Source organism: Poecile atricapillus, chromosome 7, assembly GCF_030490865.1.
Source record: "Poecile atricapillus isolate bPoeAtr1 chromosome 7, bPoeAtr1.hap1, whole genome shotgun sequence".
Classification (NCBI taxonomy): Eukaryota; Metazoa; Chordata; class Aves; order Passeriformes; family Paridae; genus Poecile; species Poecile atricapillus.
The window spans coordinates 4,183,335-4,210,444 of record NC_081255.1 but is presented as its reverse complement, the minus strand read 5'-3'; the positions used below and the strand labels follow the sequence as shown (position 1 = coordinate 4,210,444).

The following is a 27,110-nucleotide window of genomic DNA, read 5'->3' as shown; positions in this document are numbered from 1 at the left end:
TTCTAATAATGAATTTTAGAAGCTTTTTAATACATTGGGAATTGCATATGTAAATACATATATTTATTTTATATTCTGTAATTACATATATTTATATTATATTATTTTCTGTCCCATTGCAGAAAGTGCATTTCTGTCATAGTTTTTTGCAGTTCTTCTGTTAATCTGTTATCTTTTCAAAGAAAATGGAGATAAAACTTTTCTTCAAGGCTGAATCAGCAGGTTTTAGTGGTTTTCTGGAGAGGGGAGATGATAAATTAATCTTATTTTTCTCTTTAAAGAAAAGGCAGCAGTAAGCAAATCTCTGTCCTTACATTTCTGTTTAACATTAAATCTTGTTCAGTATTCACTATTCTAGCTCTGTCTTTTTTGTTGTTTGCTACATATCCATAGTTTCTAAAGGGTAGAGAGCAGGAAGGAATAGAGGCAGGGAGAACATTTGCTCTATCCCTGTGTTAATTTAATGAAAATAAGCCAGTGCTCTGCAACTCCAAACCTCTGGCAGTGTGATAAAAACCTGAGGTTAAGCTTTGCTCCAGCTATTTCAACTGCTCATTTTCTGAAATTATTTAAATTTTTGGAGTCCTAATAGCAACAATTTTTCAGCAATTCAAATAAAGCCAGTCAGATATATTTAAGAATATTTCTGGTGGGGATTATTGCAGCTTTTGGATGGTAATTGTGGGGTTGTGTCTCCAGGAGCCATCCTGTCTGAGGAGGAGCTGGCAGCCATGTCTCCCACTGCTGCAGCAGTGGCCAAAGTGGTCAAGCCTGGCATGAAATTAACTGAGGTGAGTGAGCACAACCTCTCTAAGAGCAAAGTCATTGGATGCCATCACTGACTCTGAGAAAGGAAAGGTTCAGGCTTGGGGCACTCTTTGGATTGGGGATCATGCCTGATGAAGATAAGGAAATCTTAGCTGAGGTCAGCTTCTCTTGCTGTTACTGGGTTTTTTCCAACATGCCTTAAAATTTTTCTTCAGTAGATCAAATTCAGAAATAGGTGGGTTTTGTTAATGTAAACTTACTTTCTGTAGGCATTTTTGGCAGGATCAGCCTTTTTTTGCTTACTTAAATAATTTTTCAATCTGTACTGTTGTGCTTTTGGCTGATACTTGCAAAAAAATTAACATAACGATATGTTGTACAGGTTCTAGATTTCTTTTTTCCTTTCTGTTTATGCAATCTGTGTTGTCATTGTTTGTTACTGATTGTTTTGTCCAGCCATTAAATTCCTGTATGCTGTGTTACTGCTTTTGATATTTCTCTTGTCTTAAATTTGCTTAAAACTTACGCCTTTTACATGGAATTCTTTTATTTCAGACAGGTGCACTATAAAGTTTGCCATTATAAAATTAATATGTGTAACTTCTTTGCTGTGATATGAGTCCTAGAACCATATTTTAAAAGTCCAACTTGTTTTTTTCGAATTAAGTACTTCAGTTGTATAAAATTGCAGTGCCTTAAGGTATGAATTGTATTATTACCGGTGGTTCTTTTTAAAGAGATCTCTACAGATGTATCAAAAACAAACCAGAACCTTTTTGTTGCAGCTGTACAATGCCTATGTAGAAACTCAAGATCAGTTGCATATGGAGAAGCTGGAGAATAAAAGAATCAATAAATATTTGGATGAAATAGTACAGGAAGTGGAAGCCAAAGCTCCAATCCTAAAACGTCAGCGTGAGGAATTTGAGCGTTCCCAAAAAGCTGTTGTGAGTCTTTCTGCAAAGCTTGAACAAGCTATGAAGGTTGGTATAAAGTAAAAGAGCATGTGTAATATTGGAAAACAAATTAATTTTGAAATCTTTAGACCTAATTGCTATTGTAAGTGTATGAAACGGATCTTTCAGTCAACTTTTATTATGGGAAAAGACGTGTTGGACTTTCTGGCTTGCGATTTCTGGAACTGTACAAAGTATTTTGCAGAACCAACATATTTTGTAGTTTTTTATAGTGGTGATTTACAGTCTCTGATTTTCTGAGAGAGTAGATTTGCTGTAAACAAAGTTTAGTGTATATTTGGCATAAAACTGGACTTCAGTGCTCCCTTCCCACTGGTTTTAAAGCATACACCAGTATTATTACAAAAGAATGTGGCTCTTGATTCCAGAACACCTGGAGTTTGTTTAACCTTGGAACTGAACTTGAAGGAGAAGTTTGTTTCCCCAGGCATGTCTGCACATGCTGTTATCTCTCTGGAAAGGAATGTGTCCAGTTGAGGTGTGATGTTTGCTCCTGTTGGTGTGCTTGCAGGAAATCCATCGCCTGCAGGACAGCGCCGACCAAGCCAACAAACATGCCTCCTTCTTTGAGAGGGAGAGCCAGAGACTGGAGGTTCGAGTGAAGGATCTCTCCCAGCAGGTAGAGGAAACATTGCTGTGGTTAAATGTGGTGTTTGCAGTTGGTGTATTCATGTGCTGCTGCATTTCAGATGCTTACTTGGAAGCTGCATCCAGCCACAGTCATGGAGACTTTGGCTGTCCTAAGTACCTTGGTGACTTTAAAGCTTTTCCTCAAGACAGCATGGTACTTCTGCTTTCAAAGCTGGAATAAGTTTAGCTGGATAGAAGTGGTGCTGCTTTAGGATAACATTGTTAAGCATCTGACATGGAAAACTCATCTATGTAATTTCTTTGTTAGATTGGACTGTCCTGTGATGTGTTCACAGAAGTGAATAGTTTATGTACTTCTGGTTTATTGCCTTTTGTCAAGCTATTTTTTCTGTCATATAATTATCTTACAAGGATTTATTATTTATAACTATTTGCACATTGTAGGGAAAACCCCTTAATTTCCAAGTACTTCATTATTTATATGTTGTTTTTTAGAGCAAACTTTAGAGTCTGTGCAGGCCTTACATGAGGACTGTTCTCTTTCAGATCTGCGTGCTGTTAATGGAACTGGAAGAAGCCAGAGGCAACCATGTGATCCGTGATGAAGCAGTGAGCTCTGCTGACATCAGCAGCTCTTCTGAAGTGATCACTCAACACCTGGTCTCCTACAGAAATATCCAAGAGCTTCAGCAGCAAAATCAGCGTCTCCTGGTGGCTCTTCGGGAGCTGGGGGAAGCAAGAGAAAAAGAGGAGCAAGAAACAACCTCATCTAAGTAGGTCACCTCTTCCTTTTCATTAACTTTGTACTAAGTAGTAACAGGGATTCATTCAAGCATTTTTCAGTCTTTTACTTCTGACTGTTATTGATTGTGAGTAGCAGTTATGTAACTCATAAAAGCAGGTTCTTATTAAGCTACAGGACCTTCAGGTTTCTATTAAAATGGCTTTATAGCTTTATATCTTATAATAGGTCCTGTCATCAAACCTGAAGTAAAAATAATTGTCAGTCTTCTAGTGACTGATTTCACTCTACAGACCTGTTTTTCAAAAAGTTTTTGTTCCTGTTAGCAGAACAAAAAACTGCATGTGTGCATATTTAAATCACTACTGTAAAGGCCACAGGTGTGAATTCTGTGTGAAAGGTTCTTAGTCTTACTCTCTGCTCATGCTACTGACATTTTTGAAGTTATTTGCATGCATAGAATTCTACTGTTCAGGGAGAGATCTCCTTTCTTTTTAATCTGCAAATGGCAGCCCAAAGGCCTGTCTCCTAGAGCTTTGCAGGATTCTGTCATAGGTTCACAGAAACATTAAGTTTGGGAAACAGGTTCAAAATCAAGTCCAAGCCCCAGATGTCACCAGCCAAGAGCACTGAGTGCCGTGTCCTGGCCTTCCTTAGACACCTCCAGGGATGGCGACTCCACCACCACCCTGGGCAGCTCCTTCCAATGCTTAACAAAGCCTTCTGTGGAAAAATTCTTCTTGGTATCCAACTGGAACCTCCCCTAGCAGAGCTTCAGGCTGTTTCCCTTCGTCCTGTCCCTTGTTTCCTGGCAGCAGAGTCCGATCCCCACACCTGCCCCCTCCTTTCAGGGAGTTGTGCAGAGCCTGAAGGTTCCCCCAAAGCCTCCTTTTCTCCCAGCTAAGCTCCCTCAGCCGCTCCTGGTGCTCCAGCTCTGTTCACTTCCCTGGACACACTCCAGCCCCTCACCATCCTTGTAGAAGGAAGCAGCCCAGAATGCCTGAATGTGCCTCTCTGTGATGTTGAAGGCAGCTGTTGTTGTTTCAGGATCTCTGAGCTCCAGAGCCAACTGGATGAGGCTGTTGGTGAGCTGCAGCAGCTGCGGGAGTCGCGGCAGCACCAGCTGCAGCTCGTGGAGTCCATCATCCGCCAGCGGGACATGTTCCGCATCCTGCTCACCCAGACCACAGGGGCCATCATTCCTCTGCAAGGTACCCAGGCTGCAGGGGCTGTGTGGTCTTGCTGTGGCAAGCACAAGTGTTGCTTTAAAACACTTTTATCTTCCTGTAGCTTCAGGTATGGTACCAGAGGACATCTGTCTTACATCTACTCCAAAGCGCCCGAATTTACCTCAGTCCATGGCAACTCCTGCTCCAGTGTCCATGAGTGAGTCTTTGGAGACTGTGGAGGCCAAGGCTGCTCTTAAGCAGGTACATTTTTCAGTAGACACTGCACAAAGCTGTCCCTGTTTCTTTTTACTTGCTTTTGGTAAGCACTTTCATATTTGTTCTTTGCTGTAGTTGCAGGAAGTTTTTGAAAACTATAAAAAAGAAAAGGCAGAGAACGACAAACTTCTGAATGAACAGAATGAAAAGCTTCAGGAGCAGGTCACAGACTTGAGGTCACAAAATGCCAAGATATCCACTCAGCTTGAATTTGCCTCCAAACGGTAATTCAGCTACATAGTATCATTGCCTTACCTGTTCTCTGGCTGCTTGATATTGTTTGCTCACTTAAACATTGATACTGTCTATTCTGTGTAAGAACATAAAGGAAATAGTGCAGGTGGGATCAAGAGCAGAAGCTGTAGTTGAGTGAGGCACATATGTGCAAACTGAAGCATAAAACCATGCAACACACAGCTGTGTGAATGTCTCTGTTGAGTTGGACAATGCAATGTGGCAGACTTGCTTTGCTGTGTTCCCTGGAAGGTACGAGATGCTGCAAGATAACGTGGAAGGCTATCGCCGGGAAATCACCTCCCTGCATGAGAGAACCCAGAAGCTCACAGCGACCACTCAGAAGCAGGAGCAGATCATTAACACTATGACTCAGGACCTGAGGGGAGCTAATGAGAAACTGGCAGTGGCAGAGGTCAGTAACAGTGTGTGGCACTGCAGGATATTCCAAGGTAGTATGAGAGTTTTCGTTATGATTATTCTGAAATGTCCCAAGTGAAGAGTGGAGATGTAAGAACATTCAGTTTCAGTTTGCAGGGAAAGCACAATGTCCAGTACTTTCATTCCTGGTATTCTTGGCTAAATTCACATGGATTTAAAAATAATACTAAATTTAATGGATGGATTTGGGATTGACAACAAAGTTTTTATTATTTGCTGTCTTAAAGGTGAGAGCAGAAAACTTGAAAAAAGAGAAGGATATCCTGAAGATGTCAGATGTTCGCCTGACTCAGCAACGTGACTCTCTGCTGGTTGAACAAAGAGGACAGAACTTGCTGCTCACCAATTTGAGAACAATTCAGGTATGTGATGCTATTTTTATGCCCAGATTGGGTCTGTCTGTCAGGCTTTTCAATAAATACCCATGAAAATCAAGTGCAAGACTCATGGGATTGGGTCTTGATGTGGATTTTTACGTGGTTGCAAATCAACACAATATGAGGTACTTCAGCAACTTGTTTCAGCAAATTCCTGTCCTACATGATGATAGTCTGTTACTTACCTGGGCAAAGTCCTGAGAATTCTGAGTTGATGAAAAGAATTTTCACAATCACATAGGATCAAAACACATTTTTGTTTCAAAGTGAAAGGAAAAAATTTGTAATTGTAATTTTTATGATAGCAAAATTTAACAGTGCTTACCGTGGTAGTTGATTTTGCTGTTACATTACATTTACTTTTATACATTTATATAATTTATTGTAATGTATATCGACACTTAGAATATATTTAAGGATGCACATATCATCATGTGACTGAATTCTATTTCTCTAGTCAATCTCTTAGTCCATGACATTAGACTGCATGGATAATAGATTTTCTCCTAATAATATTTACTGTATTAACATTATTAATAAAACCTTTCAAAGCTAAGTCAAACATTGTAAGTGCTACTTTTCATCCTTTTCTATATCTACCTATTATTTAATTATTATTGGGGTGGAAGAAGAGTTGTGACAACTTTGTTTGGGGTGCTGCAGTAATTCAGAAGAAAATTATTGAGATGTGTTGTAAACAAAGTGCATTGTGCTCTTTTCTCAGGGAATACTTGAGAGATCCGAGACAGAAACAAAGCAGAGACTCAATAATCAGATAGAAAAGCTGGAGCGTGAGATATCTCAGCTGAAGAAGAAACTGGAAAGTGAGGTGGAACAAAGACATTCCCTTACCAAGAATCAAGAGGTGAGTGTAAATGTGCTGCACTTGTTTGAAGGAAAATAAAGCTCCAGGTGCTTGTGCTGGAGTGTAGCATGTTCTTCTCCATACCTGACATGTAGAACCACACTTGGCCTGTGTGCCATTTGGGAATAGTTGCAAACTGAAGAACCCTGTGCTTGCAGGTTCATATCCTGGACCTAAAGAGGCAGCTGGAGACAGAGACTAATCGTCACATCAGCACAAAGGAGCTCCTGAAGAACGCCCAGAAGGAAAGTGCCATGCTGAAACAACAGCTGAACAACACTGAGGCCCAGCTCACATCCCAGTCCTCACAAAGACCTCCAGGTAAAGATAAAATCTTCCTCTACACTTAATTTCTCTTTATGCTAAGCATTGTCATCTGCAGAATGGTAAAATTCACAGTCCAAAATAGTTAGAATTTGGACACTAAACAGTACACTAAATAATAAACCACTTTGTTACTGCAATCACATATTCAGACACATGATTACCAGCATGATTTGTTTATGTGAAATTCACATCCAAACAGTCTTTGACAAAGCGGAAAAATAATGCAAAACTTCTTAAAGGATTCCTTTTATTTTTATTTGAGGGAGCTTAAATGTATTAGGTTACATGGTTCTAAACATTCAGTGATGTTTATTGTAAGTCCTTATTTTGGTGAGACCTTACAGTTTTATTTAGGGAAGCTTTGTGAAAGTAATTGTTTTTATCATGTCATTATCCTAAAATTACTTCAGTTTTCAAGAGAACAGTGGTTTTAAAACTAAATTAAATATCAGTAAATGAATGTGTTCTGATATTGCAGGTCAGCCTAGTACAAATGAAGATGTGGATGATCTTGTAAGTCGGCTGAGACAAGCTGAGGAGCAAGTCAATGACTTGAGAGAGAGGCTCAAGACTAGTTCCAGTAATGTGGAGCAGTACAGGGCCATGGTTCTTAGCCTGGAGGAATCCCTCAATAAGGAAAAACAAGTCAGTAGTTAACTACTTATTTTTATTTACTTTAATTATTTTTTAGAGCAAAAATCCATTGCTGTTTGTGATTTTCCACATTTTCAGTGTTGTTGTTTTAAATTAGATGCTGAGAATACCTCTTTTGGCTTTATACAGTTAATAAAATTCCAGTTTTTTATCCGAATAATGTATTTAACTGGATAAAAAATGGATCTCATGATTGATTTTAATGAAGGTGACAGAGGAAGTTCGTACAACAGTTGAAGCTCGTCTGAAGGAGTCTTCAGAATATCAGACACAGCTGGAAAAGAAGTTGATGGAATCAGAAAAAGAAAAACAAGAGCTGCAGGAGGAGAAGCGTAAAGCTGTGGAGAACATGGAGCAACAGGTATGCACTGCCCCATCCCGAGAGTCTCCATGAATGGGATTTCACAAAGCTCCCTCAGCTTCACTTGGGTCTCACAGTGTAGCAGTGCCCCAAACCACATCTTTTAGATACCTGAATTAGTGAGAGCTTTCCAAACATGAGCGCTACATTTGACAGTGTCACTTCAGTGGAGCGATTGTGTGTTTAAAGCTGTCACTCTCTGCCTGAACTTTGAGCAGGAAAACATAAGTAACAGCCTTTGCTTGAGGTTTCAGAAGGAAACAAAATTACTCTAACTAGAATTACTGCAGGCCCAACTCTGAAAGTAAAGGATTATATTTTCACTGGAAAAGAGCTCTGTATATTAATAAGTCAAAATATAGAAAGTATTTGTCTCTTTTAGCACTAATTTTAATCCATAAGTAATAAAATAATCACCGTTATGAATGACTCTGTTCAGGACTGCAAATTCTTTGCCACTTGGTACTGGGTTTGTTCTTACTTTGTTCTTGTTCCCCTGTCACTGCAGCTTTCAGAGCTGAAGAAGAGTCTGTCAGCTGTGCAGTCAGAAGTTCAGGAAGCTCTTCAGAGAGCCAGCACAGCTCTGAATAATGAACAGCAGGCCAGGAGGGACTGCCAGGAACAAGTATGTTTGTGGTGTTTGCCTATTTTAGCCAGGGTCAGCAAAACTCCTGTCAGCTTTCAGTAGAATTCAAAACTAAACTTGTTACTCAGGGTCTGCTGGAGGCAGGAAAAGTGCTGGGAGAGCCCATTCTCTATTTTGGGAGCAGCTGCTTATTGAATGCAATAGATTTCTAAGGTCTGTTTCATTATGTAAAAAGATTAATTCGGGAATGTAATTAACTGGTTTTAAGGAATTGCTGCCTGCATTCCCTGAGGAGGGAGGTGAAAATGCTCCCAACAGGACAATGGGGAGAGTATTTTTCTAACCCAAAAGATAATTGTTGTCTTTTACAACTGTGGGGCAGTGTGATATTTAGCAGCAGCTGATAAGATTGTCGTGTTACCAATTATTTTTTAAAGGGAATTTACTTTTCTGCAGATGAGAATTCCAGCAGCGCTAATTGGTGTCAAGGATGTTGAAAAACTTGACTATTTAATCCAACCCCAAATGTAGTAGGTGGACATTTCCATGTTTCCTGTGTTTGAGAATAACAGAGCTTTTGGGCAGTGGTTTTCTTTTTGCTTTGTGGTCATTGATTTTGTCTCTTTGAGGGTAGCAGAGTTTATTTATTCTGGTTTTGTGCAGGCAATGATGGCTTCTGAAGCTCAGAACAAATATGAGCGAGAATTGATGCTTCATGCTGCTGATGTGGAGGCACTACAGGCCATCAAAGAGCAAGTCGCCAAGAATGCAACAGTGAGGCAGCAGCTGGAGGAGGCTGCTCAGAAAGCAGAGTCTGAGCTCCTGGAATCCAAAGCCTCCTGGGAAGAGAGAGAGAGAATGATTAAGGTGTGATTGGCTTTGTTGTTTCAGTGGGTTTTTTCAGTTAACAGAAATTCAACCACAGAAATCACAGTCAGCAAATAATTTTGTTGTAGGATGAAGCTTCAAAACTTGCATCCCGCTGTGAGGATCTGGAAAAACAAAATCGATTATTACATGAGCAGCTGGAGAGCATGAGCAATAAGATGGTGACTTCCATGAAAGAAGCCATCCCAACTGCAGCAAATGTTTCTCTTAGTGAGGAAGGCAAATCCCAGGAACAAATCTTGGAAATTCTTAGGTAACCTTAGCTCTAGGCTCCTTGTTCTGGCAGTTATAAATTAAATTTGAACTTAAATAGTTCTGTATTATTTTATACTTGAAGGATAATGTTAAAAAGTCAAGTGGTTTTTTTTTGCTGGTGGTTGGAGGTGGTTGTACTACATGAGAACATTTTCCTGGTGTGATGTGGTGTTGAACTCTTCCCTGCAGGTTTATCCGTCGGGAGAAGGAGATTGCGGAGACGAGGTTTGAGGTGGCACAGGTGGAGAGCCTGCGGTACCGCCAGAGAGTGGAGCACCTGGAGAGGGAGCTCCAGGAGCTGCAGGACAGCCTCAATGCTGAGAGGGAGAAGGTGCAGGTATGGCTGGGGGTTAATGCTTATGATTTCAGTGAGTACAGGGCTGATCTGGGGCTGTCTGTGCCCCAAATAGAATTTTTGAAAGAATTTGGGTTTTTTTTTAAACTGGGATTTCTTATAACCAAATGAAGTATCTTGTTTTGAGTCTTGTGAGAGACTGGCAATTCCAAAATCTCATCATTAGGGAAAATAAAGATAATTCATCTTTTTTTCCCTCATCTCCTGCTTCCCATTGTCTTGAATGTACATGTGAGAAAATTAATGCCATAGCTTTTCAAAGTGGTATTATACCAGATCCAGGTGGAGTATATGTGCATGTGCAAGAAAAACAAATGACTGAGTTGACTCTTTCCACAGGTAACAGCAAAAACCATTGCACAGCATGAAGAATTAATGAAGAAAACTGAGACCATGAACATACTCATAGAAACCAACAAGATGTTAAGGGAGGAGAAGGAGAGGCTGGAGCAAGACCTACAGCAGATACAAGCAAAGGTTAGTACTGAGCTTCACATAAACCTTTCACATATTCAGTCTATGAGTTAAATGTTGGGATACACCATTGCTAATTACAGTAAATGCATGATTTGCATTATAATTATTCCTTGAAGCCAGCACTAATAAGGAAACTTTCCATTTCAAATTTTAGAAGATACTGATCCATCTGTAGCACTGGGAAGCTTGAAGTTCAGATCCATTTAGATGAACCTGAACATCAGTGTTTGTTCTTGGCTAGAGATATACCAGGAACAAAGATATTATCAGCAATTAAACAAAAAAATGGCACAAGAATACATATAAAACAGACCACACCTTTATTAAGAGTTAAAAGGGCGATACTGCTCTTTTTAATGGAATTCAGTGCATTGGATTTTAACATTAATAATCTCTCCTGTACCAAAGTACAGAGTGGGCGTCTAAGATTGGGAAGTCACATCAATATTTTTTTCTCTGTAGGATCATCCTCTGCTGTTGCCCTTGTCCTTTTCTCTTCCTCCAGCTGGCCACTGGAAGGCAGAGAGTTAGGAAAGAAGCTCTATCATGACCTTTTCCTGAGGGATTCTTTCAGTCTCCTGAGACGCAGAGTGTAACACTTTATTGTGCTTTCTCAGGTACGCAAGCTCGAGGCAGACATCCTGCCCCTGCAAGAGTCGAATGCTGAGCTCAGTGAGAAGAGTGGAATGCTGCAGGCAGAGAAAAAGCTCTTGGAAGAGGATGTTAAACGCTGGAAAGCCCGGACTCAGGTGGGGAAATGCCTCCTTTCAAAGAACATAATGTGGAAAAAAAGGCCCACCAGTCAAACAACTAAAAAAGTGCTAATTTTCTTACAAAGAATAAAAAAAACTATGAAATGCATTTGAATTATAAAGCATTGTTCACACAGGTTCTTGGCTATTCCATATCAAAATGCAAAAGCAGCGGCTCTAATTCAAAGAGATTTTCTGGCTATAACTGTAATTATTTTACAAAAATATCCCTGTTTTCTTCCCCTTTCAGCACTTACTGAGCCAGCAGAAGGACACCGATCTCGAAGAATATCGAAAACTGCTCTCTGAGAAGGAGGCAAATGCCAAGCGTGTCCAACAGATGAGTGAAGAAACAGGCAGGCTTAAAGCAGAAGTTGCCAGGTGTGGTGTTGGTCAATTCGTAAAAAGTTTAGTGCAAAGCAAAATATTTTAATTATAGCTGTATCTGGAAGTGTAATTTCTTAAGTGTCTCCGGGTAAATGTGAAGCTTTTAGTATTCTTTCTGTGGCTTGATAACAAGCAGGTAAGGTGAAGTGAGAGTTGTTTTGCAAGCTGTCTATTGGCTGAAATTATTCCAAAGTAATATATTGTGGTGTATATTTGTAGTATGTATATCGTATTCGTAGTATTGTAGGATATATTGAAATAATTTCTATTCTCTATTGCAAAATCCTAGAAAACTCAATCCGCTACAGATAATGCCTGTGATGTTACATGAGTAAGGGATATTGAAGTATATATGTTTCAAGCACCTCATTTGCATCTCCCTCTGATCTCTTGTCATTTAGAACTAATGCATCCTTGACTACAAGCCAGAATCTTGTTCAGAGCTTGAAGGACGAAGTAACTAAAATAAGAACAGAAAAGGACACTTTGCAGAAAGAACTGGATGCTAAAGTGGCTGACATACAGGAAAAAGTGAAAACTATAACACAGGTCAAGAAAATCGGTCGCAGGTACAAGACTCAGTATGAGGAGCTGAAAGCACAGCATGATAAGGTAGATAGAACAGAAATGGAGCATTCCTTAGAGTTCATGGGCTTTGCCCAGAACTTTTAAACCGATCACTTAGCACACAAAAAATCATATTGTGAGAATAATGACATTGTGAGTCCACTTCAGCCTTGTACCCCTTGATGCCTTTCAGTTGGTTGCTGAAGTGTCAACTCTGCCTTTGGCAGAACCACAAGAAGACCAAGTTTCTGTCCGGGAAGTACAAGAGCTAAAAGACACTCTCAGTCAAGCTGAAGTGAAGACAAAGAATTTGGAGACTCAGGTTGAAAGCTTACAAAAGGTAAGAGCAGTGAGTAATTTTGGAGTACTGTTCTCCACTGCACTCCTAAGTGTGAAACAGTGAAGAAAGGGAGGGTGTTTTAATGTGTGTCACAGAAATATGTGAAGTGACCAACTATGCCTCTACTTTCTTGGGAAAGAGTGATCTTAAGCCCGTTGTAAATCCTCTGTCTAGTGTGTCTCACATTATTTCCTCAAATAAGTGGGAAAGAGAATGCTCTTCTCCGGCTCTTGCATTCAGAAAGGTCTGAACTCTTGTTAAGAAGCCTTTTAACTTTAATCCAGTAGCCAGTTGATACCAGTTAATCCTTGGAACTTGGGCCAGAGTAGCTGGTTGTGGCCAACAATTGCAATCTTTCTCTCTCCCTAGACAATAACAGAAAAAGAAACTGAAGTTAGAAATCTTCAGGAGCAGATAATGCAGCTACAGGCAGAACTGGCCCGTTTCCATCAAGATCTACAAGAGAAGACTACACAGGAAGAACAGCTCAGGCAACAGATCACTGAGAAGGAAGAGAAAACAAGGAAGACCTTGCTTGCAGCCAAGCAGAAAATTGCACAGTTAGCTGGTATTGTAATTCTTTTTTTCTGTCTATAGAGATTTTCAATTATTTCTATGGAAAAACCTTTAGACAGGATGCTTGAAAAATATGACCTGCTTCATATTTTACTGAAAAGTGTTTTCTAGACTAAGTGCTACAGGGATTGTTCTAAAGTTTAAAATTTAATTCCTCCAGGGGATTATATAAGTACGTAAGAAAGTGAACACTGGACATAGAAAAAGTTTTTCTTACTTTTGGCCACCCAACATGATACCCCCCATTTTTGATCCTTCTGTTGATTAGAGCAGATTTGCCCTACTAACAGCTCAGGTAATTCTCCCCTTCCCTAAATGTGCAGGTGTAAAACACATTGTCTCCTCTTGTTTAAATGTCACTGAGAAGAATGATGGTGTAAGAGCTTGCTGGAAACATCTTGTTCTTTTGGGATTACTTCTTTTAGTCTTTATTTATCTATATATATATTACATGTTTTTCTATCTTTAGTTTCTTTTTACTTAATTGCAATTAAAAAGAAAAATGGCCATATTGCCTCCCAGATTTCCTTTTATAGCTTAACACTTTTAGGATTTTGTCCTGGTTTAGGGCAAATATGTGAGAAAACCTCCAAATGGGGTCCCTCTAAAAAGCAAATTTAAGCAGCCCCTCCCCCAGCTGGTTTGGGAAAAGATTTCCTTAGAGAAAAGTGGAAAAAAATGTCTATTTAACAAGCAAAGTATTCACAAGCATAAAAATTGAATAGCATTAAACAATAAAACCTCTTGCTGTTGGAGGAAATGGCAAATCTGGAAAAGTCCTTGTCATGTGGTGTAGCTCAGCTCGCTCAGTCTCGTATCAGTCCCTCTGGTGCTGGAAAGTGCCGAGGCCCAGGCCCCGTTGGGCCACAGGCCTGAGCTCCCGGGGTTTGTCTGGGGCTTCAGTCCACAGCAGGTTTGAACAGATCCAAGAAAAAGGATAAAAACAGTCCGGGGAACTTCTCTGCCTCAGCTTGCTAAAAACGAACGAAAAGCAAAGTAGAGCTCTGTCCCACTGTCTGTCCTTGCTGCAGACAGCACAGTCCAGAGCAGCATGTGGGGCAGTGAGTGCAGTTTCTGAAAACAAACTGCACGCTGCTTCTTCCCCACTTGGCTCTTGGGACCAGTCTTAAGGGTGCAGAACTTAATATCCAGCATAAACAGAACAGACAACTGGGGATACAAGCATAATAAAGTCACCCCATGACAGATTACAGAATACTCCAGTGACCTGGTAAAACACCCAGGTTTTCAGTGTGCAGATTCAGCAAGGGTGAGCCCTTTCCTGTTCCACCAGGTACAAAAGAACAGCTCACAAAGGAAAATGAGGAGTGGAAGCAGAAGAGCAGCTCCCTCGAGGAGCAGAAGACAGAGCTGGAGGTGCGGATGAGCGCCCTGAAGTCCCAGTATGAGGGACGGATCTGCCGCCTGGAGAGGGAGCTCCGGGAGCAGCAGGAGCGGCACCATGAGCAGCGGGATGAGCCCCCAGAGTCCACAAATAAGGTACAAAACATACACAATCCTGCCAGGCAGCCCTGGGACAGCAGCCAGGCCACCACTGCCCAGCCAGTACTCACATGCCACCGTGACCTGCTCTTGGAAATGCACAGGTTGGCTACAGTAAGGGTTCAGAACTTAATTTAAATTTCCTGCCCTAATCAGAATTCCCAGTGCCAACAAGCAGGCAGTTCTGCCATTCACTGTGAATCAGCCAAGGAGCTGTTCATGCTGTGCCCTCTATTTTTGTATTTTACTCGTGCATTCAGTATAATGGGTTCATGTCTCAAAGCTTCAGAAAATACCTGAGCAGTTACCAAATTGTTTTCCAGCCTTGGTATGGCTGGTATGATTTGGTTTGGGGAATTTGCCATAATTAGAGAGTCTGGCCAAGTAAACACCCAACAAGCATTTCTCTCACAGACTTGTTAGCACAGTGCTGAAGTGTTTTCCATGTTTCCTGCTCTGCTTCATGTGTACATGACATGATATTTCTGATTTTTACCTAATAGGTCCCAGAACAGCAGAGGCAAATCTCACTCAAGTCTACTCCAGCTTCAGGTGAAAGAGGAATGTGAGTTCAAGGGGTTTGCAGAGTTTCTGTGGTTAATACTTCTTGGATTTATCATTATGTAGTTGCTCTTCCTTTTAGAAAGCCTATGACTTTTCATAATTTTTCTTAAACTACTGCAAAGATACTGACTGACATAATACATTTCTCCTGTTTTCTCAGCTATGTCTAATCAATAGGGCTTTTGAGCTGTAAATTGGCATATTAACCACCAGGAACGTGGTATCTGGGAAACATGGAAGATTTTTTAAAATTGTTTTGAGACTTCAAGGTTTTAGAAGTTGTATAATTTTGCTTGTTAACTTTAACCCTTTTGGTTTTAGGAAGGATCTTCCTTGTGAAAGAATGAGAAATGGACTGAACAGATAACTCTAACCACAGATAAAATAGTCATTTGCCTAAGCTCTGAAATAGGAAATATTGCTATACTACCAAGCTGGGATAACAAACTTCTCTCAGCTGATATGAATGCATCCTTTAGACAGCAAGACTTTTAAAAAGTCTCCTAAAATTTGACTGCCCCTTGTCTCAGGCAAGAGATGACATTGCTCTGTATTGAGTGAATCAATTTTGATGTAAGATGTTTTACTCACTGAAATAAAGTCCCAGTGCAGTCAACAGTATGAACATTTTGATCTGTTACTAGATTCCCACTTGATTACCTTGGAAGAAACCTGTCAGTTCTCCAAGCTGGATAAAACACTATTTATGGCATAGTATGTCTCTCTTCTTTCAACTATAAAAAGTTGAAAGACAATTCCTTATGCTCTTGTCAGGCTTTTAAATGTAAAAGCTTTAAAAAATAGTGTTTCTGGCTATTAGTTTGTTATTTTTAACATCTTCTTTCTGTACCATGATGAAACCCATCTCCTGTTTTTCAGTGCCAGCACTTCAGATCCCCCAACAGCAAACATTAAACCAACTCCTGTTGTGTCAACTCCCAGTAAAGTGACTGCTGCTGCAATAGCTGGGAATAAATCTACTCCAAGAGCCAGCATCCGTCCAATGGTGACTCCTGCCACGGTCACCAATCCCACCACTACCCCCACAGCCACAGTTATGCCCACAACACAGGTGGAGACTCAGGAAGGTGAGCTTTTTAGTGTACTATAAGGATCCTCAGTACTCAGAACTGCTACCTTTGCCTTGAAATGTTTGCAGTCAGTTTGGAAGGGCCTCACACAGTGTCATTGTCCCTGAATCTCTTGAAGTGTTGCACTTCCATGACCATTCTACTTGCAGCAAAGTTCCTGAGCTAGAGATGTGCATAACATTAATTCATCTGCAAAACACTGAATGTGCTTGCTCAGGGCATCCTGAGGAGGGAGAATGTCAGCTGTGCTGGATGAATGAAGACCCTGACTGTGCTGCTGTTTGCCTTCCAGCCATGCAGTCAGAAGGACCTGTGGAGCACGTCCCAGTGTTCGGGAGCACCAGTGGCTCTGTGCGCTCCACCAGCCCCAACGTGCAGACATCCCTGCCCCAGCCCATCCTGACTGTGCAGCAGCAGACACAGGCCACTGCCTTTGTGCAGCCCACCCAGCAAAGCCATGCTCAGATCGAACCTGCAGCTCAGGAGCCAGCCCCTGCCATCGTGGAGGTGGTGCAGAGCTCCCAGATAGAGAGGCCCTCCACTTCCACAGCCGTGTTTGGCACAGGTTGGTATCATTTTGTAGGCCTGCCTTGCTCAGTAGTTCCTTAAAAGTAGCTCCAGTTTGACCCTTGGCCAACCAGCCCTCACTTCAGTTCAGGCCTTTTTCCCCTCCCTTAGTTTATTGCACATTTTAAGAACTTCTGAATTCAGGCTTCCTTCTTGAGCTGTCAGAAATGGTGCCTCTGAAATGCTGTTGGCACTGCATTTCTAAAAGTAGAAAGAAAATAAAACTTTGTGTTTGTCTTTTTCAGATCAGCTTTGGAGTTTAATACATTAAACCTTGCTGGCTCTGTTTCCATGCCATTATGAGCAAGGTTAATTTTAGGAGCCATGAGTAAGCTACTTAAGCTTGAATTTCAAATATAGGAAGTACTCTAAAGCGAATCACTCTAATATAGTGTTGCACATCTATTTGCCCTACACAGTGTAAATAGAATATTTGTTCCCCCCCCAAAAAAAAACATTTCTGCAAACTGTTTGGGTTCTCTTTTTCCAGCTGATACACTCCTTAAGATTTTGGGTGTACTTGTCCAAAGCAAAGATGTTGGAAGAAATATTTGGGTTGTACCCTGAGGCTTATACTTAGAGTCAGTTAAGTTGTGAATAAAGGCCTGAGAGCTTAAGACTTGTAACTAAAAGGGTTGATGTTTTCCTGGCCTAGAAAACAGTTCAGTGCAATTCTGACTGATTGTTGTCATTCGGTGCAGAAGTGGAGGTGATCTTCAGAGGAAAATAACAAAGGTTTTGATTTCTGGTTTGTACATGTGTTGTTCTGAAAGTAACTCAGAGGTGTTTGAAGTTTCAGCCACCCCCAGTTCCTCACTGTCTAAACGCTCCCGAGAGGAAGAGGAGGACAACACTGTGGAGAACTCAGACCAAATCTCTGAGGAAACAGTGGATGCACCTACTTCAAAGAAACTGAGAATCATGCAGAGAGTTGGGCCTGAGGTTTGCACAAACCTAATGTTGCAGTACTACTTAATCTGTCCCTTTGTAGGATTTGAATGGGAAGAAAAAATGTGTTACTTCGGAGCAAATCAGTGAATTGTTAATTGACTTTCTAATCTGTTTGGGAAGAAACAATTGTATTTGGGTATCTAAAAAGGCAGAGGTTAAACCAGTTAGAATAAATGATGAAAATCTTAACCTGTAGGATGGAAGAGAGAGGGCCTTATCTTAGGATTGAGGAGGGAGACGTTCAAACTTCTTTCAGTGTGGTTCAGAAGGTCTTTATCTACAGTAACTCTGGACAAAACCACAGGGTATTTAGGAGATAGGAAGCAAAGACGAGCTGGTGGAAAAGCCTGCAGAAGATGCATGTGAATGTTGGTGTGAGGGATTTGGGATGTGCTGTGAAAAGGGGATGAAATTGAGACAGAACCTCACAATGTTAAGGAAGCCAAAGATGTTTACTAACTCTGTGCCAGAGTTATGTTCATAAGAGAAAAAGGGCAGGATTGTGTAAGAACATCATTTAAGGAGGTAGAATGGGAAACTTTGATGATTTGGTTTTGGTCCTGAAAAGATTGAGGTATGCTGAGGTCCAGTGGGCTGGGGAAATTGTATTTCTCCAGGGCAGGGAAGTGAGATTTTTTGATAAAAGCATTGCTAAGGAAGTGGAAGAAAATGTTGCCCATTATCTTTGTGGGAAATGATAATTTTTATTAAAGAAATAAAAAGAAGTAAACAAAAAAAACAAAAAACCTCAAACGTGTTTAGGGCTAATGCTGTGTTTTAAATGAGAAAATTATTGCTCTTCCAGGAGGAAGTAACAGCAGAAGAGAGCACTGATGGAGAGGTGGAGACACAAACATACAATCAAGACTCACAAGACTCCATTGGAGAAGTAAGCATATTTGAAGAGCAAAAATCTTCAGCAGAAATAGCCATCTGCCCCCCAAACTCTCAGTATGTTTAGAAGTAAAATCTTAAATGTAATCCTGCAGATTTCCCATGGAAACCACTTAAAATATTTTAAAGTTTAGACTTGAACTGTTCAGTCACTGACAGTCACTTGTCACAATCCCTTTTGTCCTCTCCTCTGGTCAGTTTTTAAAAAACAGCGATAACTCTCCTCTAAGCATCAGAGTCTGGTTCTCTTGCTGTTGTATATGGTGCATTGGATTTTGGTTGTTCTGGTGATTGCCTTTGGTCTTTGGCAGGGTGTGACACAGGGGGAGTACGCGGCCATGGAGGACAGCGAGGAGACTTCCCAGTCTATCCCAATAGATCTTGGATCCCTTCAGTCAGACCAGCAAAACACTTCTTCATCTCAGGATGGCCAGTCCAAGAGAGATGATGTGATTGTAATTGATAGTGATGATGAAGATGATGATGATGAAGAAAATGAAGGGGAGCAGGAGGTATGTATATCATGGAATTCCTTTATGATTTTGTCTTTCATCAGATGTAAAACTAGCCAGGCAGGACTAATTAAATCAAAATATTTTTGGCTGAGTAAGTGGTCTATATTTATGTTGCCTGAACTTGTAGTGTTTTAAAGTTACCTACTAATTCACCTTGAATTTTTCTTTTACCTTCCTTTGTCTGAGCCCTCAGGCTTTTCCATCTTCTTTTCTACCTTCGTCCTGTTGAAGAGGGAGAGAGGGAATGTCTGGGTGGGTGTGGATCTGTGCACCACATCCAGCCTATTCCACTCCCCTTTCTGCATTTCCAGAAGGCTCTTTTATTGTCTCGTCTCAGGATTACGATGATGAGGAAGAGGAGGATGAGGATGATGATGAAGACACAGGGATGGGAGATGAAGGTGATGACAGCAATGAAGGAACTGGTAGTGCTGATGGCAACGATGGATATGAGGCAGATGATGCTGAGGTGAGATTTGTACCTTTCTTTTATAGCCTCTTAAAGTTTTTACAACAAATCAGTGCTGCAGTGCACAGATGTGAATGCTTGGAAGAGAAAAATCTTGGTATGAATTCATCCCCAAAAGTTGATCCTGATACTAGGTGATGGTAATTTCTTAAAACTGGTGTTTTCACAAGAAAAATCGACTTGGAATGTTTAAGAGGGCTGTGAGTGAAAATACAACGTACAGGAGCCAGCAGCAAATACTATGGTTCCAAAGCTGGTGAGGCTTTTGAAGAGCTGGATATTTCACTGTCTGTTATTATTAAATGATGGTGGCTACATTGTTCATGTTTGTGTATGCACAGGTCCTGAAAACTTCAGAAATCTCAATACAGTTCAATATATTTACCTAATGCTGTAGATACTTACAGAAATCTTTTAAGGTTGTGATATATTTGACTTTGTTTGCTTTCTGAATACCTTTGTACTGCTTTTATATTCTCTTAACAGCCTTTTATTTATTTAGTCATACTCTTGTTTATGTGGGATTTTAGGGTGCTGATGGTACAGATCCTGGAACAGAGACTGAAGAGAGCATGGGAGGAGCTGAAAGCAACCAGAGGGCAGCAGATTCCCAAAATAGTGGTACAGTTATTCCATGTTTCTTCATAGTCTATGTATGTAGGGGGAGGGCAATGTAGAAGCTGTCTTCCATGTGTTAAAATCTGCACTGAAAAGTAAAAATGTAAGTGAAATACTAAAGGCCATTTCAACATGCAGCATGGACTCTTTTGAAATGTTTTTTTCCAGATGTATGCTAAATTCCTTTGAAAATCCTTCAAGCTCTGGTTGCTGTGGAAACTTAATGGCTCAGTGGATTAATCTGTCTCTAAATCAGCACCTGAACAACTAATATTTTGTTTCAGTGCTGGTGTTGTAGCTGGCACAAGTCCTCTTGAAGTGATTTTAAATAACAATACTGGGCTGTCCCCAGGCTTGCAAGGGAAAAATGTATTAATGGGGGCAGAATTGGAAGATTTGCCTTCATGTGTTCAACTTGTTTCCTAGGGTTTTCCCCCTGTGTATTTGTGTTGCAGGAGAAGGGAGCACAAGTGCTGCAGAGTCCACATTTCCCCATGAGAGCCTGAGGGAGCAGCAGCCATCGTCCGCATCCGAGCGCCAGGGCCCGCGGCCCCCGCAGTCCCCACGGAGGCCACCGCACCCTCTGCCCCCACGGCTCACCATCCACGCCCCTCCCCAGGAGCTGGGGCCCCCAGTGCAGGTACAGACCAGCTTCAGCACCTCAGAAGACTTTGAAAAAAATTGCTGTATGATTTCTTATAAGTAAAATCCATTGGGAAAAATTATGCCAGCTGTTCGGTGTCCTGGAAATGGTTGCTGAGCAAAGTGATTTAGTGTGTGTCATCCTGCAGATGATAGCTGGACAGGGAACATACAAATCCATCCCCAGTGCCTTACTGCTTTTTATCTTGGAATTGTTATTATATTAAACCAGTGCTATGTCAGTCAGTGGCTGATGATATTTCCACTCAAAAAACTTCTCTTGGCCTGGTTGTAGCTCAGCTTGGAAGGGTTTTTATGAGTCTCTGCCCCAGTGTAGACAGGGCAAAGGAATGTTGTCATTTATTTTCCAAGTTAAACCTTTCACAGTCAGTGCCTGACCCATGATTATGGTTTATTGAAGACCTGTAGATTTTGTAAATTAAAACATCACAACAGGAATTCTTCAAAAACATCCTTACTGGAATGATCCTTTACCATTAACTTGTGCTGAGGCTTGGGATCACACTATTTCTGTGCACAAGTATTCTATATTCAGTAGAGACTTGAGTAAAATATTCCTGTCACTTGCCCAGAATATACACATTGTCCTCCAGAGAGTGCTGGGGCACTGAACAGGCTCCCCAGGGAGTGGGCACAGCCCAAGGCTGCCAGAGCTCCAAGAGTGTTTGGACAATGCTCCCAGGCTCTTCCTGGGTTTGTTGGGCCTGTCCTTCATGCAGGGGCTGGACTTGATCCATGTGGGTCCCTTCCAGCTCAGGATATTCTGATTCTATGATTGCTATACATACTCATTTAACTGCTATAATTATTCATTTAGCTGCTATCCTTGGCTCTGACTGAGAACTTGTTTGTTGTTAGACCACATTCACAAAACTTCCCTCTTTTCTTTCCTGTAAAGAGAATCCAAATGACCCGAAGACAGTCAGTGGGGCGAGGACTTCAGCTGACCCCTGGGATAGGTGGAATGGTGAGTGTATCAGAATCTACTACTAAAGCCCCTGCTCTTGGGGTTTATTTTATTTTTTAAAGAAGCCCAAATGCTGACTTCAGGGGCGATGGTTTCTGTAGTCTTGCAGAAAATGTCCTGGTCCTGTAAATTCCTGTATCAGTGGAAAGACTAGAAAACTCCCAGGAAACAAAAGGCTTCAAAAGAGGCTCAAATTGGTTTTGTATAAGGTGATTTTATTTATTTGTTTTTAGAGTCAGTCAGGCTGTGTTGCTGAAAGAAATAATACTAAGTTCAGCCTCATTCTAAAAGAACAAGGCTAATTTATGCTGTCTTCATCAGCTAATTTTGAACCCTTTATTCAGGTGTATTTGGCAGAACAAATGCAGGTTCAATGAGTGAAAAGAGAGACTGACTAACTAAAGTACCTTTGGTAAGATCAAAGGCATCAGCTTTAGATGTCTGAAATTAAACAAGAATTTTGTTAGAGCTAAATATGTTTTGCTGTACTATGTGGAAAAATCAACCTTCAACTCACCTGGTAAAAACTGGAAATACATTGTAGGCTCTCATATCAGTCTCTTTTTTTCCAGCAGCAGCACTTCTTTGATGATGAGGACAGAACAGTTCCAAGCACACCAACTCTTGTAGTTCCACATCGTACAGATGGATTTGCAGAAGCCATTCAGTAAGTAGATGTGAAAAGAAAAAGGAAAAAAAAAGGCTTTTCTCTATTCTATTTCTTTATATTTTTCAGTGAAATGAAAATAAATTTAAATTAAATGAACTTGTGATTGGAGTAATATGCTAGGTAGTAGGATAGATAACTGCATGTGCAGATAAGTAATTATTGTTTGAACTGTCTGTCATATAACTGATCAGCAAACTAAGAAGTGAATATTCTCCAGTGTATTGTAACCTAGTGATTTAAGAAGAGATTAAACAAACAAAAAAAAAAAATCTATCCAATTTCCTTCCTTGTTCTTCCTCCCTCCCCATTAATATTACCAATGAAAGTAGGAAAAGTTACCTCTATTTTTGCTTTTGAGACATGTCCAGCAATGCATGTAAAATTGTGAGAATTCATAGAATGGATATTCTCCTCAGGACTGTTGTACTGATTTTGAATGTGTTCCCAATAATCTGAGAAGCTGATTGCTCTTTATTTAGCAGTAGCTCAGCTGATTTTTACGGTCAGTATTAGCTCATTTTGTCTCATGCATGATTTGTTCTCTTGGTCAGAAAGTTCTTCCCACCCTGCCCTGATCTTTGGGGAAGTCACAGGATTCCTTAAAGCTGTATTTTTCCAGTTCCCCCCAGGTAGCTGGAGTTCCTCGGTTCAGATTTGGGCCTCCTGAGGATATGCCACAAACCAGCTCCAGTCACTCTGATCTTGGGCAGCTGGCATCACAAGGAGGTAAAGCTGTTCTGGGCTCTCTTTTCCATGGGTATTTGAGTGAAAAAAAGAAAATTCAGTCAACAAAATACAATTCTGCTTCAGGAAATTGTTGAAGTGTGGAAATGTGCAACTCTTAAATAATTGTCTGCAGCGAGAGAATAACAGAAAGTGTTATTCAAGCTGCTACATTTCTAGTTGTGTTAGGATTTTGAAATTGAATGAAATATTGAAGGAATGGTTTTTAACTTAAATTTTACTATTGTTGTAGCTTCTCTGTAGTGAAACAATAGGGGAAAAACAGCAAATGCAAAGAAATCTTGGGGTCATATCCTTATGTGCTCAGAGATCGCCAGGCTGTTGTGTTTGTGTTGGTCTGAATCTGTCTCTTTCCCCAGCATCCCTGTTGGCATGGAACACAGGCTGTTCTCTAAAGAAAGATCACAGCAAAATAATGGCATAAGGCAAGGATGAAAGTTAAAAAAAAACAAGCAGTAGTATTTTCATCAAGGTTTTACCTCCCAATAAATTATGATCAGCTCTGACACCAAGTCAAAACAAAATTACAAAAATCTGCTTAAATACAAATGACTGAATTTTATCAAGTGTCCAGAGGGAAGACATCGGTTAATCCTTTTTTTAGCTGCTTATTTGGATGGATTGTCACTGGAACTTTGTGTTGCAGGTTTAGGGATGTATGAAACCCCACTATTCCTTGCCCACGAAGAGGAATCAGGGGGTCGTAGTGTCCCCACAACACCGTTACAAGTGGCAGCACCAGGTAAGTGGCAGAGATTTGCAGAGCAAAGCAGGGAACGATTCCCCATGGTTGGTGCAGTGCTGCTGCAGCCTGTCCCCGAGCTGCCTGTGCTGCTCTGTGGGCAGGCCCTGAGGGTGTCTGTGCTCCCCAGTGACGGTGTTCACAGAGAGCGCCTCAGCCGATGCCTCGGAGCACGCGTCCCAGTCCGTGCCCATGGTCACCACCTCCACCGGCAGCCTGTCCACCACCACCGAGCCTGGCACCGGCGACGATGCTGACGAGGTCTTTGCAGAGGCAGAGTCTGAAGGGTAAAGCACCATGGCTTTGGTTCACTAGCACTTCTGGAACATTCATTGTCACCCAGGGACAGCTCAGACTGTCCATTGTTCCATGCTGTGAAGCAGGACAATCTGACACTTAATCCAGAACCAATGGTTTTCTGCTGATCTTCTTGGGATTTAACAGAGTTAATATAAAAGTCAGCAAAAAAAATAAATTTGTATTTTTTAAGACTGCAGAGGACTCTGTAATAGTCAAATACTGATGGTAAAGGCACAGGTTGAAGGATCAATTTGTAACATAAAGACTAAGGCATTCCTGTGTAATACAGAAAATCATTCCTCATGCAAAGCACGCATGTAAGATTATGTCACTCATTTAAGACAGTGCATGTACAAAAGAGGAAGCATGGGGCTGGAATAAGCAGTTCTTACTGAATTTTGTAGACAAATAATTTGGTCTTTTGCTTTACAAGTGGAACTTTTAATATTTGTAATATTTATAATAATTGCTATATTTTGTATTATGATGAAGTAAAGATCTAAAAGGGGACCATTTATAATTTTATGCTTTATTTTACTTTTTATTTTCATTTAATCTTTGTGTTCCAAGACAAGGGGTTTTTCTGGACCTTTTTGAAACTATGCAAGTACACTTACATGGTTCTCCTCCCCCTCCTTCCCTTCTAGCATTACTTCAGAAGCAGGTCTAGAAATCGATAGCCAGCAAGAAGAAGAATCTGTTCAAGCATCTGATGAGTCAGATCTTCCTTCAACTAGTCAGGATCCTCCTTCGAGTTCATCTGCAGGTACAGGATAATCACAATAATAGTTTGTACCTTTACTTTAAGAGTGGGAATTCCTTTGTCCAGCATCATGGCTGGTAGCCAGGATACACAAAATAAGATAAAACTCTTAGAATCACAGACTCATAAAATGGTTTGGGGTAGAAGGGGTCTTAAAGCCCATCCAGTTCCACCCCTGCCATGGGCAGGGACACCTTCCACTATCCCAGGTTGTTTGAGGCTTTGTCCTGCCTGACCTTGAACACTTCCAGGGATCCAGAGACAGACACAGCTTCTCTGGACAAGGCCTCCCCACCATCACAGAGAAAAATTCTTTCCCAATATCCCATCTGACCCCGCCCTCTGACAGTGGGAAGCCATTCCCCCTTGTCCTGTCCTTACAGTCCATTGTCCCAAATCCCTTTCCAGTTCTCCTGGAGCTCCTTTAGTCACTGGAAGGGGCTCTAAGGTCTCCCCAGATTCTCTTAGAGCAAGATCATATTTTGATGCTTATAAATTCTTTGGTACATTGGCAAATCATTTTTCTTTGGACCGCAGTAACTGGAGTAGGCCAAGTAAGAATAACATTTCAAGGAGCAAATGTTATTTATACTTCGGTGATTTGTCCACTGGCATATTTGATGTCAGCTTAAAAAATATTTTTAATTAAATTATGAAACAACAGTAAGTTAATCTCTATTGAGTTATCAATTAACCCTCCTGTATAGATGGCAAAAGAAGTCCCAGACTTACTTGATTTGAAGCTTTTATTTATAATAGAGGAGAGGGCAGTGAAATAAGGAGGCACCTTCATCATTCTAAAGTAAAGAAAGCATAACACATACCAAAACGTGTAAAGATGAAGAGTGAGAACCTGGCAGGCACAGCCACCCTTTCTGTACTGCCTCTTCCCACAGACACGAGCAGCACTCAGCCCAAGTCCCTGCGCCGTGTCCGGCTGCAGCCCCCAACGCTGAGGACGGGCGTGCGTGGCCGGCAGTTCAACAGGCAGAGGGGTAAGTGCTCCTGGCTGCTCCCAGCCAGGCTGCTGCAAACATGGCCCTTTCCTCCCTTGGCTACCACATCTAAAGCTTTACAGGCTGGCCTTGCTGGCAGACAGGGAGTGACACAGCAGCCCTGTCTTGAGTTTGGTATGTGTGACCCTAAGAGCTCTAGTTTGGGTTTAGTGTGTTAGGCTGAGAAAACTTCCTTCTGCAGTGGCACCTGGCTCTTATCAGTAGAGAGAAAGTAAAGGGCACTAGATCTTATACTTCAAAGTTTTAAGGGAAGGTTTCAAAAGTCCTGTTAGGACAGCAATTTAGAAACTTCTGGTTTTAGCGTTAGAGGAATTTCCATTTGGTACATTAAGGGTTCCAGTTATATCAATGCGTACTTGTTGAAAAAAAGCTTTATTGGAAGGATTACAGGTTTTTTTGTGCAGTAGAGTTAAACCATGACAAGAAATTATTTTTGCAACTTCTGTATTAAGAAAAAGCCTTAGATTTTATTCTGTTTTGTATTATTTTAACATTGTAGAAAACTCAGTATTAGCATTGAAATATAGATTAGCTGGTATTTTAAGGGGAAAAAAATAAGGAGGTGGGCCTAGGATAGATTTTCTTTCATCTGTCACCATCTTTTTTAATAATGAAAAGGAGGGACTACCTGATTTCAGTTGTTATAAGAGTCCTCTGCTCATTGGTTTGGGTCAGGATCACAAGTCAGCCCCAGCCTTTTGCACGACACAGGTGACATGTACATGTGTCACCAGGCTTAGGGGGAGAGGGAGGAACTTGAACTGTATCAGAAAGGAACCACTCCCCTGCCCTGAAAATTCCTTAGGGAAGGATGAAATATCAGCTGTGCAGTGGTTGATTAAAAGGGTAAGAAGGGTTTATACTAATGCACTTGTTTTCTTTCCCTGCACAGGTGTAACTCATGCCATGGGAGGCAGAGGAGGCCTGAACAGAGGAAACATTAGTTAAATGAAATGTAAAGTACTTCCAGCTGTGTATACAAAATGCCAGTTTGCCTGTGATTGCTTAGTGTAATGAAGCCAGAGCTTGAAGCAGCATTTCATACTTAGAGTTGTGTGCACACATTTCAATGTCTTTTATTAATAAAATTAGAAAAAACATTGACATT

The 27,110-nt window shown here is 41.0% G+C and overlaps 1 protein-coding gene across 4 annotated transcripts in view; it reads left to right on the top strand.

The window, feature by feature from the left end:
* The window catches only part of TPR (translocated promoter region, nuclear basket protein), a 34,293-nt gene extending 7,190 nt beyond the window's left edge, over positions 1 to 27,103 (top strand). Inside the window, exons 11-51 of one of the 4 annotated variants that reach the window (XM_058843292.1) lie at positions 700 to 791; positions 1,554 to 1,751; positions 2,257 to 2,364; positions 2,883 to 3,109; positions 4,126 to 4,289; positions 4,369 to 4,508; positions 4,599 to 4,747; positions 5,010 to 5,172; positions 5,426 to 5,560; positions 6,300 to 6,440; positions 6,599 to 6,761; positions 7,246 to 7,412; positions 7,630 to 7,782; positions 8,291 to 8,407; positions 9,032 to 9,235; positions 9,325 to 9,509; positions 9,701 to 9,848; positions 10,206 to 10,343; positions 10,961 to 11,092; positions 11,346 to 11,476; positions 11,884 to 12,094; positions 12,243 to 12,389; positions 12,759 to 12,957; positions 14,260 to 14,465; positions 14,972 to 15,033; positions 15,912 to 16,120; positions 16,416 to 16,688; positions 17,484 to 17,632; positions 18,447 to 18,530; positions 18,847 to 19,047; positions 19,388 to 19,519; positions 20,050 to 20,137; positions 20,593 to 20,777; positions 21,699 to 21,767; positions 22,325 to 22,434; positions 23,057 to 23,163; positions 23,828 to 23,923; positions 24,054 to 24,210; positions 24,871 to 24,989; positions 25,883 to 25,981; positions 26,895 to 27,103. In XM_058843292.1, the coding sequence (XP_058699275.1) occupies positions 700 to 791; positions 1,554 to 1,751; positions 2,257 to 2,364; positions 2,883 to 3,109; positions 4,126 to 4,289; positions 4,369 to 4,508; positions 4,599 to 4,747; positions 5,010 to 5,172; positions 5,426 to 5,560; positions 6,300 to 6,440; positions 6,599 to 6,761; positions 7,246 to 7,412; positions 7,630 to 7,782; positions 8,291 to 8,407; positions 9,032 to 9,235; positions 9,325 to 9,509; positions 9,701 to 9,848; positions 10,206 to 10,343; positions 10,961 to 11,092; positions 11,346 to 11,476; positions 11,884 to 12,094; positions 12,243 to 12,389; positions 12,759 to 12,957; positions 14,260 to 14,465; positions 14,972 to 15,033; positions 15,912 to 16,120; positions 16,416 to 16,688; positions 17,484 to 17,632; positions 18,447 to 18,530; positions 18,847 to 19,047; positions 19,388 to 19,519; positions 20,050 to 20,137; positions 20,593 to 20,777; positions 21,699 to 21,767; positions 22,325 to 22,434; positions 23,057 to 23,163; positions 23,828 to 23,923; positions 24,054 to 24,210; positions 24,871 to 24,989; positions 25,883 to 25,981; positions 26,895 to 26,950 (6,014 nt within the window). In that variant the 3' untranslated portion in view covers positions 26,951 to 27,103. Of the gene's footprint in view, positions 1 to 699; positions 792 to 1,553; positions 1,752 to 2,256; positions 2,365 to 2,882; positions 3,110 to 4,125; positions 4,290 to 4,368; positions 4,509 to 4,598; positions 4,748 to 5,009; positions 5,173 to 5,425; positions 5,561 to 6,299; positions 6,441 to 6,598; positions 6,762 to 7,245; positions 7,413 to 7,629; positions 7,783 to 8,290; positions 8,408 to 9,031; positions 9,236 to 9,324; positions 9,510 to 9,700; positions 9,849 to 10,205; positions 10,344 to 10,960; positions 11,093 to 11,345; positions 11,477 to 11,883; positions 12,095 to 12,242; positions 12,390 to 12,758; positions 12,958 to 14,259; positions 14,466 to 14,971; positions 15,034 to 15,911; positions 16,121 to 16,415; positions 16,689 to 17,483; positions 17,633 to 18,446; positions 18,531 to 18,846; positions 19,048 to 19,387; positions 19,520 to 20,049; positions 20,141 to 20,592; positions 20,778 to 21,698; positions 21,768 to 22,324; positions 22,435 to 23,056; positions 23,164 to 23,827; positions 23,924 to 24,053; positions 24,211 to 24,870; positions 24,990 to 25,882; positions 25,982 to 26,894 lie in introns of all 4 variants that reach the window. The other 3 variants (XM_058843294.1, XM_058843293.1, XM_058843291.1) reach the window with 3 other exon arrangements.
* The last annotated feature ends 7 nt before the right edge of the window (positions 27,104 to 27,110 follow it).